The following is a 10,666-nucleotide window of genomic DNA, read 5'->3' on the forward strand; positions in this document are numbered from 1 at the left end:
GGCTTTGTGCGTGGGAAATCATGTCTCTCAAACTTGATTGAGTTTTTTGAAGAAGTAACAAAGAAGATTGATGAGGGCAGAGCAGTAGATGTGATCTATATGGACTTCAGTAAGGCGTTCGACAAGATTCCCCATGGGAGACTGATTAGCAAGGTTAGATCTCATGGAATAAAGGGGAAACTGGCCATTTGGATACAGAACTGGCTGAAAGTTGAAGAGAGTGTGTTGGTGAAGGGTTATTTTTCAGACTGGAGGACTGTGACCAGTGGAGTGCCACAAGGATCGGTGCTGGATCCTCTACTTTGTCATTTACATAAATGATTTGGATGTGAGCATAAGAGGAACAGTTAGTAAGTTTGCAGATGACACCAAAATTGGAGGTATAGTGGACAGTGAAGAGGGTTATCTCAGATTACAACAGGATCTGGACCGGATGGGCCAATGGGCTGAGAAGTGGCAGATGGAATTTAATTCAGAGAAATGTGAGGTGCTGCAATTTGGGAAAGCAAAAAGGGCGGCACGGTGGCACAGTGGTTATCACTGCTGCCTCACAGCGCCAGAGCCCTGGGTTCAATTCCTGCCTCAGGCGACTGACTGCGGAGTTTGCACATTCTCCCAGTGTCTGTGTGGGTTTCCTCCGGGTACTCCGGTTTCCTCCCACAGTCCAAAAATGTGCAGGTTAGGTGAACTGTCCATGCTAAATTGTCCGTAGTGTTAGGTGACGGAGTAAATGTAGGGGAATGGGTCTGGGTGGGTTGCGCTTCGGCGGGTCGGTGTGGACTTGTTGGGCTGAAGGGCCTGTTTCCACACTAAGTAATCTAATCTAATCTTAGCAGGACTTATACACTTAATGGTCTGTTTCCATGCTGTACGTCTCTATGACTCTAAATGAAGAAAAGTAAATATTCCTCTGACACTGTTCCTCCCCTAAAATTTGGACCTCTAAACCCTCCTGCTCAAATTATGATAATTGTGGTACAGACTTCATGTATTATTCACTACTTCTACCCCAAATTTAAGACAAACGCCATCTGGCATTTTCCCTGCTGCAGATACTGTATATAGTATCCACTCTAGTTTACACATACTGCTCCAAACGTGTTCCAGTTTTTGATTTTTTTTATTCTCCCTCCCAAGTTCCCATTAATTGTTTAAACTGTTCCATGTGTACCTGGTCACTATCTATTTCAACAGTCAAAAATATCACAGTTTGTAAAGTGCTTACTGTACACTTTATTTGTATAACCAGAGATTTACAATAATTCATTTTTAAATCCTTTAGTGTTCCAAGAGGCCAACTTCTAAAGGTCAAAAATCCATCCTGTTTCTGGTCAACAACAGCATAAAAGGAAGTACAGAAAAAATATGGTAAGGGTTTGTTTCTTGTGCAGCTTATTAAATGCATCTAAAACAATGTTACATATACTTTAGCACAAGCAACATGAAACCAAAATCATTTCCAAACTATTGTAATGAAAAATTGAAGCTGAAATCCCTGCAATACCTGTGTTAGTAAAACTGTTTATTATTTAGTTCCATCAACACTTCTTATGACCCCTTTTTGCCTCAATTTGATTCCTAAATCCTAAATGCAAACAGGGATTCTAAATTTAAAAAAACTTTGTAATTTGACCACAGCACATCTAGCTCAAAGTAACACTGAAATATCTAGATGCACGGGAGAAAATTAAAGGGATATTCAGTAATATCTTGTCCCTTTTATGGGGTGCAGGGATGCATATTTTGTTCCTAAACAGTTACTGTAGGGAAGCAGCTGCTAAAAATTGCAACATAAACACATCCATAAATGTGTTTACAGTAAAATTCACAGAGCATAATGGCCACTGTACAAAATTTTGCTATTATACAAATACATAATGAGTTTCACTGGTCTGCTGAGATCATGTCAAGGGGAGACTTTCAGCCCTTTTCAAAAAGCTGTTCTCTTTAAAGGATAACTCTCTGGTGAGCGTAAAGGGTTAATAACACATTTAAAATTAAATAAAATAAAATACTTTCAGTATTGTATGAGACTCATTTTTTGCACAAATTGTTCCAAATTATAGCTGTTTAATTATTAGCTGCATCTGCTTGTCGATGCCATCGATCATCTTCCACACCAGAATCATATTCTTCTTCAACAGGTTCCTTAGACGGGGCTCTAAACACAATAAAGTATTTATTCAGGTGAAAACTAATTACTGGAGGAATGCACATATTTAAAAAAACATTTCAAACTGTTTGTTCCAGTAGCAAACCTGCCAGCAAAACTGATTTTTTAGAAAATTCTTTCATCTATCACTTTGCTAAAAATGAAATATTTAGGGGTTGTAACAAAATTCATTTCTCAACTCCACTGCGGTACTGCTAAGCTGGTACTGACTGTGGTTAAATTCAGGTAACACTTGATAAAAAGTTGTGCTGATTATGTCATGATGTCCTTTGGGCAAGCAGACTAAATTGAATCAACAGTAAAAAGTAACAATCCAGACTAAGCAATATATGTAAAGCTTGTGAGATTGGTGGGGGGAAATGGGGACAAGCCAGTCAGTACTGATGAATTCTCTCAGGATACAAAATATTTCACATGCTGCAAAAGCACATGAAAAATGACACTAAAACACAGTTTCATAGCAACCAATTTCCATGAAGAGCCAAGTTACTATGTTTTATTGTCGATGGAATTTCGTTGATTTATGTGACAATCCACCCTAGATAACAAATGAAGTCTGAAAGAATTGGTACAGTTACAATTGAACTCAGCCAGGTTTAGAAACCAAGCTTCCCTTGGCTTTTCTGTCATTACCAATCTTTCAGCTTGGTTCTTCTGAAAATCACAGAACTTTTCATAACATGACTCATCCAGAAAGATTTGGTCCCAAGTCCCACAGAATAATTTATCCAAACCTCTGCTCTAATTAGTCCCCATCAGTTCTGATTAATTATATATTCCCAACATGAATTTGATCTGATGTTGGAGAGAAAATGTAGTGCTACATTTCCTCATACACTGTACTCCATCTACAAAATCAATAAAGGTAAAAATTGCATCATGGCAGAACTATTTGCTGCCAGAAAGGACTTAACAGCTTACCCTATACGCTTCAGGGAGGATGGAAGAAAATAAAGCAGAATCATATATTTTGAATCAGATTTGAGTTAATTGAAAAAAAATTAATTAAAACAAAGAGAGGCCACATGAAAGTTTCTAGTGAGACCACTGTGCTTGCTGATAGTTACTAGAAATGTCTTAAACATTGTTTCAGGAATCTCAAATGGATTTGACTTATTTCCAGACTGTGATCTATTGAACACAGCATTGTGCAAGGGTTACAAATAGCTTATTCCAGTTAGTCAGGACTGACAGGCAAGTATACAAAGAACTTCACAGTCCAAGATACTGCAAGACCAATGTACTTCAGAGAGTTCTCTGGGAAAATCTGCATTTCCAGAACTTTAACTGTGATGCTGCTAATAATAATCTAAGTTAAAAATCACACAACACCAGGTTATAGTCCAACAGGTTTAATTGGAAGCACACTAGCTTTCGGAGCGACGCTCGTTCATCAGGTGCTTCCAATTAACCTCTTGGACTATAACCTGGTGTTGTGTGATTTTTAACTTTGTACACCCCAGTCCAACACCGGCATCTCCGAATCAATAATAATCTAGTTCTGTGGATAACTAAAATTGGCTAACAGTATTAAACAGGAGCGTTTATCCATCTGGTAAGTAGTGTAGCCCAGACTCAATTATACAAATACACAGAACAGATGTGAATCATGCGTAAATTTTGGGCATGAGGCAGATTCAGTGAAATCTTCACGTTATCCAAAGCTACATAACCATTGAAAATTTACCGTATATATGCTGGTGGTTTCTTTCCATCCACAATATCTTTGTCCACTTCTACTGCTACAATGTCTGAATTTGGCACTTCAAACATTGGCTCCAACAGTAACTTCTCCTGAAAATACATTTTGCTTTTACAAGTTATAGTTCCACTTAATCACACTCCTCACCCACACCACCAAACACGACCCCCTGCCTCAATTTACTAACCACAGAAGCTTCCAAGTAAGTCTTGGTTGTCTTTAAGACTTCTGAAAATTTCACTTAATTCTACCTTGAAATGGCTACAGCAGTTTGAAGGCGCTGCTTTCTGATTAGATGAGATTACTTAGTGTGGAAACAGGCCCTTCGGCCCAACAAGTCCACACTGACCCGCCGAAGCGCAACCCATCCAGACCCATTCCCCTACGTTTACCCCTGCACCTAGGAGCACCTGGAGGAAACCCACGCAGACATGGGGAGAATGTGCAAATTCCCCACACAGTCAGTCACCCTGAGGTGGGAATTGAACCTAGGTCTCTGGCGCTGTGAGGCAACAGTGCTAACCACTGTGCCACCGTGCCGCCCACTAACTGCCAAGCATCCAGTAGTCCCCAGCAACTCCATGGGTGGCTCTGTGAAAATATGTTTGATTACCCTTTTGTGAAGCACATTGGATCATTATCGTAAAAGGGGTGATATAAATGCAATTGTTGCTTTGCAATCCTTAGTTTTAGAAAGACTATAGGAAATATATCTTAAGATTTCACAAAACTGCAGGAATACTACAGAAAGCAACCCTGTCTCAAAAACATACTGCACATCCCACCATAATAACCAGCTAATTATAAAATTCAAGTTTAGGTTTAAAATATATGTTACTAGTTGGTGGTTTGTTTACATTTGATATTGAATAGACACTCCAGCCTGCACAGTCAAAAGCCCCAATCTCTTACTCTTCACAAACTAATTAAAGAACAACAGTAATAGTCATAACTAGACTTTTTAAGAATCTTTGTAGTATCTTACCATGATCGATCTAAGGCCCCGGGCACCAGTTTTCCTTTCCAGAGCCAGTCGAGCTATAGCTCTCAAGGCATCCTCAGATACATTAAGATCACACTAAACAAAATATTAAAAATTAAAGTCAGCAACGCATTCACTAAAAAAAAAATCACTTCACAAATTACTGTCTCCAGAGACAACTGTTAAGTCAAATGGTTAAATCTAAATTATATATTCTCTAAAAAGACTCAGTGGAAATTATTTTATGACACGTTCACACTTAGCTCAAGTTTTTCAATTTTTACATATCATTCACTACACACCAAAGAGTATTTGCAGGGCATATTTTAAATAATAAATCTTCTACTGATTCAGTTATTATATTTTTACATTTAAAACATGACAGAGAAGCTTTTAAAATGCTAACTCTGTACCAACTGGTAACAGAAATGCATAGACAATCAGCAGCTGTCATTCTCAGCCAAAGCTGTCACAAAGCTGTCACATGCTGCAATGCCAAAAAAAGGTCAAGCAGAAGCTAAAATCCAAATACCACTTTTGCGCAACTGGTTTGAGAAGGTATATAGCTGGTTCCCAGTGGAGGATGATCTATTCCCCAAAGAAAATTTTGAAGAGGTATTTCACATTAAAACAAACACAAAAATCAGGCATAATTAAGGACTAGCACAGACATTAAATTTTTTTAAATCACCTTCATTTCCAGCAAAGTAATTTTCAGATGGTTTAATCACATCATGAGCAATGTAAATAGCAAAGAAACCAATGAAAATCTGCATTCCAATGAGGCTTGCAAAACTGATTTACAAGAGGTTATATAAATGGACCCTAAGCCGGAAAGCAGGGTCTTTCCATTTCTTTCCTCCCATGTTCCACATCGAAAACAAATGATCAAAATAAAATGTAAGCTTTGCCATTTACTATGCAGAGGAAAAAAAAGGCAAAAGAAATTCCATCTTTGTTAACTAAGAGAAGAAAGAGAAGTGACTCACACCTTATCCATACTAAACAAAGCCTGGTACTGTGGGACGACAGCATTTCGAGGTTCTGTTAGAATTCGCACCAATGTATCTTCATTTAAACTATGTAGGGGAACTATCACAGGCAAGCGGCCTACAAATTCTGGAATCATTCCAAATTCTATCAGGTCCCGAGCCTCAACATGGCGAAGTAATCTGTCCTTTTCTTCTAATTCCTGCACAGTATTATTATCACCACTTGTATTTGCTAAATCAGCAGCGGCAGCTGCCCTTCTCCCTTTGCCGAGGTTGGAGGGAGTGCCAAATCCAAGATACTGTAGAAACAGAGGCAGAAACTATAATTACTATGCCAACGCATGCAAATTATTTACATTGCCAAAAAGAGAAACATCTATAATTGCAAGAATTTTGTTCAGAATAGCTAAATTTCAATTATGATAGAGTTGATCAGTATGGAAATTATTTAACTTCCTTTTGCCAATGTATTTCCACCCTCTATAAAGGGTTGTATGCTTCAACGTGTTTAACAGTGTCCAATGCATCACCATCATCTTTTTCACAAAATAAATCAGTATTTAATATATATCATGTGCAGAAATTATTCAAGGATAATTATCAAGTTTGGCTCCAAAGAAATCACAACCAATAATCTGCAGGCATTGACTGCCTGAAAGATGACTATTTGAATAAGGTTACACAGGGGAACACAATACTGATTGCAAAAACATGTGGCTGATTTCTCATAACTAACAAAGAGAGAGAACAAGTCAGAGAAGCCATACCTTTTCATTCTTTCTCCTGCTGATAATCCTATCTAGACCATTGAAAGCACCAGATGCCACAAATAAAATATTAGTTGTATCCACCTGGACAGTCTCTCCTCGTAATTTCCTAGAATTTTTTTCTGGAACATTTACAATTGTCCCCTCAAGCAGCTTCAATAACCCCTGTGTGAAAGAAAATTAAATCTTTACAAACATATACATATCATGTCGACTAACTCAACCAGAATTATTCATACTTCAGCTGTGCACCACTGTTACCTTCTTACAGCAGTTTAAATAGAAAATAATTCACTAACAGCTAGCAATCGTAAAACAGTATGCAGAGGCGGCCATTTGACAGTGAATCGCCAATAGCCTGTAAAGAGGAATCCAGACAATCCCATTCTCGACTCACATCTGTGCAATTTCTTCCTTATAAAAAAAATTATCAAATTCCCTTTTGAAATCTATTGAATCTCTATCCACTACATTTCAAATAGTACAATCTAAATCCTAACTACTTAAGAAATGCTTTCTCATGTTGCCACTGGTTCTCCAGCAAAATCATCTTAAGTATGTGGCTCTGGTTATCAAACATTCAAGCCACTGGAAATAGAGAAATTATCTAAACTTTTAATGACTCTATCCTCAATGCCTTTGCCATATGTTCTCTTAGCCTTCTCCACACTCCGGCGGAAGAGCAAAAATTCTTCAGTCTGTCCTCATTCCTGGAATCATTTCAGTGAATCTCTACTATGGCAATTTGAAAGTTTTTATATCCTTCCCAAGTATGGTACCTGGAGGTAGACCATATTCTAGCTGGGGCTGAACTAATGTTTTAATTAAGCTTGGAACACTGTCCTGCCCTTTGCACTCTATGGCTGTTTGTACAATGTCCAGAATTCCATATATTTTGTTAACTGGTTTGTTAACAAGTCTTGGTGCCAAAGATTAACATAGGAGGTATAGTCAATAAGTTTGCAAATGACACCAAAATTGGTGTAGTGGACAGCAAAGAAGATTACCTCAGAGTCCAATGGGATCTTGGTCAGATGGGCCAATGGGCTGAGGAGGGGCAGATGGAGTTTAATTTAGATAAATATGAGGTGTTGCATTTTGGATAGGCAAATCAGGGCAGGACTTATACATTTAATGGTAGAGTGCTGGGGAATGCTGCTGAACGAAAAGAGATTTTGGAGTGTAGGTTCATAGTTCCTTCAAAGTGGAATCTCAGGTAGATAGAATAGTGGAGAAGACATTTAGTATACATTCATTTATTGGTCAGAGCATTCAGAATAGGGGTTGGAAAGTCACATTGTGGCTGTACAGGACATTGGTTAGGCCACTTTTGGAATATTGTGTACAATTCTGGTCTCCCTCCTCTTGGAAAGATGTTGTGAAACCTGAAAGGGTTTAGAAAAGAAGTTGAATAGGTTAGGGCTGTTTTCCTTGAGAGGAGGCCAAGGGGTGACCTTATAGAGGTTTATAAAATCATGAGGAGAGTATGGATGGGATAAATAGACAAGGTCTTTTCCCTATGTTGGGGGAGTCCAGAACTAGAATGCATATGTTTAGGGTGAGGGGGGGTGGTGGGGAAAGAATTAAAAAGGGACCTAAAGGGCAATTTTTTAAAGCAAAGGGTGGTTTGTGTATGGAATGAAGTGGCGGAGGCTGGTACAATTACAACATTTAAAAGGCATCTGGATGAATACATGAATTGGAAGGATTTAGAGGGATATTGACCAAGTGTTGGCAAACGGAACTAGATTCATTTGGGATATCTGGTCAGCACGGATGAGTTGGAGTGAGAGGGTTTGTTTCTGTAGCTATTTGTGTACATCTCTATGGCTATTTGTGCACAAAAAAAAAGACTTCTTTCTTACACACTCTCCTTAAAATTACAGTTCAGCATGTATTAGCTCTCCTCTCCTCTTTACTCTGAATAAAATATCACTAAACATTTGTGCCGAGTTTCCTTTGCCATATTGTTTGCCTATTCCAGCAGTCCACATGCTCCTGAAATGTATCGAGTATCCTTGATTAGTGGTTACATTCTTGAAAATTACAACTTTAAGTATGGATTCCCATAGGGATCAATGTTGAAGCCAGAGTCAGGTTTTGAAGGATAACGTCTATCAGAAAAAAAGACTTTGCAACACTTGAAATACCATACCATATGTGTGCTGCACTGTGCATTCCTAGCTGGAATCATTTGCAAACTAAAGCAAGGAAAGCTTCAGCGAAGTAAATAGGCTTCTTTATTGTAGGGAAGGATTTAAAGAAATTTACAGCACAAGTCCCTCAACTACAGGTACAAACATCAGAGAAATGTAAGAAATAAATATTTAAAACAAAGTTACTTCAGAACCTATAACAGCTGTTTACAAGATGATTTTTGACTACAGTGCGCAGACATAACAACACAAACTCCAGCAACTCAATCAATGGTCCTTGTGATGATCCGAGAGATATAATGACAATACACAATCAGGAAGTAAAGGATGTTAAAACAGGTAATGTCACATCAAATGAGAACAAAAAAAAATTAAAAACGGAAAAGCTTTAAGAGAACAGATATAAAACTCCACATACTACCTCAGTGTTTTACTAGTCTTCTATTATCTCAGTTGCACATTTTGGCATCGAGTTCAAACTGCATAACAAATACAGCAGTGGCAATCCCATGACTTTCCCCAAGAAAACTGCTTCCAATATTTCTAAGTTAGGCTTGAAGAAGAACTTGAAGATGGTAGTATTGCCATGTATCTGTTTGCTTGTCCTTTTAGATGGTCATGGCCGCTGGTTTGGAAAGTGCTGTCGACAGACTTTTGATGATTTTCTGGGGTGTATTGTGTCGATGGATACACATTCATGCTACTGAAGTGAAGCATACCTAAACAATCAGGCAGGCTGCTTTTCCCAGATGGCATCAAGTTTGTGTTGTTGAAGTTGCACCATCCAGGTATTTGGGGAGCATTCCCTCACACTCCTGACTCTTGCCTTGTAGATGGTGGACATCCTTTGAGGAGTCAGCTGGTGTATTACTCACTGCAGGCTCTGACCTGCTGTTGTAATCTGTGAATTCGTGTGGCTTGTCCAGTTCTTTTCTGATCAATAGCAACCGAGGGGAAATACTGGGGGATTTTACAATGACGTCATTGAACACCAAGGGGCGATGTTTGGATTCGCTCTTATTGGAAATGGTCCTTGATCATTGTGTAATGCAAAAGTTACTTGCCACATGTTTGCCAATGCTTGTATATTGCCCAAGTCTTGCTGCACTTGGACATAATTGCTGCATGACCTGAAGAGTCATGAAGAGGAATAAAAGAATGACTAGGGTAGGAATAGGTCCAGTCAAGGATAGTAGTGGGAAGTTGTGTGTGGAGGCTGAAGAGATTGGGGAGACACTAAATGAATACTTTTCGTCAGTATTCACTCAGGAACAGGACATTGTTGCCGATGTGAATACTGAGTCACAATTAAGTAGAATGAATGGCTTCGAGGTATGTAGGGAAGAGGTGTTGGAAATTCTGGAAAGGGTGAAAATAGATAAGTCCCCTGGGCCTGATGGCATTTATCCTAGGATTCTCTGGGAAGCAAGGGTGGAGATTGCAGAGCCATTGGCCTTGATTTTTATGTCCGCGTTATCTACAGGAGTAGTGCCAGAAGACTGGAGGCTAGCAAGTGTGGTTCCCTTGTTCAAGAAGGGGAGTAGGGATAACCCTAGTAACTATAGGCTGGTGAGTTTCACTTCTGTTGTGGGCAAAGTCTTAGAGAGAATTGTAAGGGATAGGATTTATGAACATCTGGATAGGAATAATGTGATCAAGGATAGTCAGCATGGTTTTGTGAAGGGCAGGTCGTGCCCCACAAACCTTATTGAATTCTTTGAAAAGGTGACGAAGGAGGTTGATGAGGGGAAAGCGATAGATGTGGTATATATGGATTTTAGTAAGGCGTTTGATAAGGTTCCCCATGGTAGACCACTGCAAAAAATACGGAGGTATGGCATTGAGGATGAGTTGGAGGTTTGGATTAGGAATTGGCAGGCTGGAAGAAGACAGA

At 38.9% G+C, this 10,666-nt stretch overlaps 1 protein-coding gene across 2 annotated transcripts in view; it reads right to left on the reverse strand.

Moving 5' to 3' along the window:
* Positions 1 to 1,213: 1,213 nt before the first annotated feature.
* clpxa (caseinolytic mitochondrial matrix peptidase chaperone subunit Xa) overlaps positions 1,214 to 10,666 on the reverse strand; it is a 44,559-nt gene continuing 35,106 nt past the window's right edge. For both annotated transcript variants that reach the window (XM_043677345.1, XM_043677344.1), the window contains 5 exons: positions 6,617 to 6,781; positions 5,849 to 6,148; positions 4,861 to 4,953; positions 3,861 to 3,967; positions 1,214 to 2,161 (listed from right to left, as the gene is read on the reverse strand). In XM_043677345.1, coding sequence (XP_043533280.1) covers positions 2,071 to 2,161; positions 3,861 to 3,967; positions 4,861 to 4,953; positions 5,849 to 6,148; positions 6,617 to 6,781 — 756 coding nt within the window. In that variant the 3' untranslated portion in view covers positions 1,214 to 2,070. The remainder of the gene's footprint in view (positions 2,162 to 3,860; positions 3,968 to 4,860; positions 4,954 to 5,848; positions 6,149 to 6,616; positions 6,782 to 10,666) is intronic.

Source organism: Chiloscyllium plagiosum, chromosome 36 (genome assembly GCF_004010195.1).
Source record: "Chiloscyllium plagiosum isolate BGI_BamShark_2017 chromosome 36, ASM401019v2, whole genome shotgun sequence".
NCBI lineage: Eukaryota > Metazoa > Chordata > Chondrichthyes > Orectolobiformes > Hemiscylliidae > Chiloscyllium > Chiloscyllium plagiosum.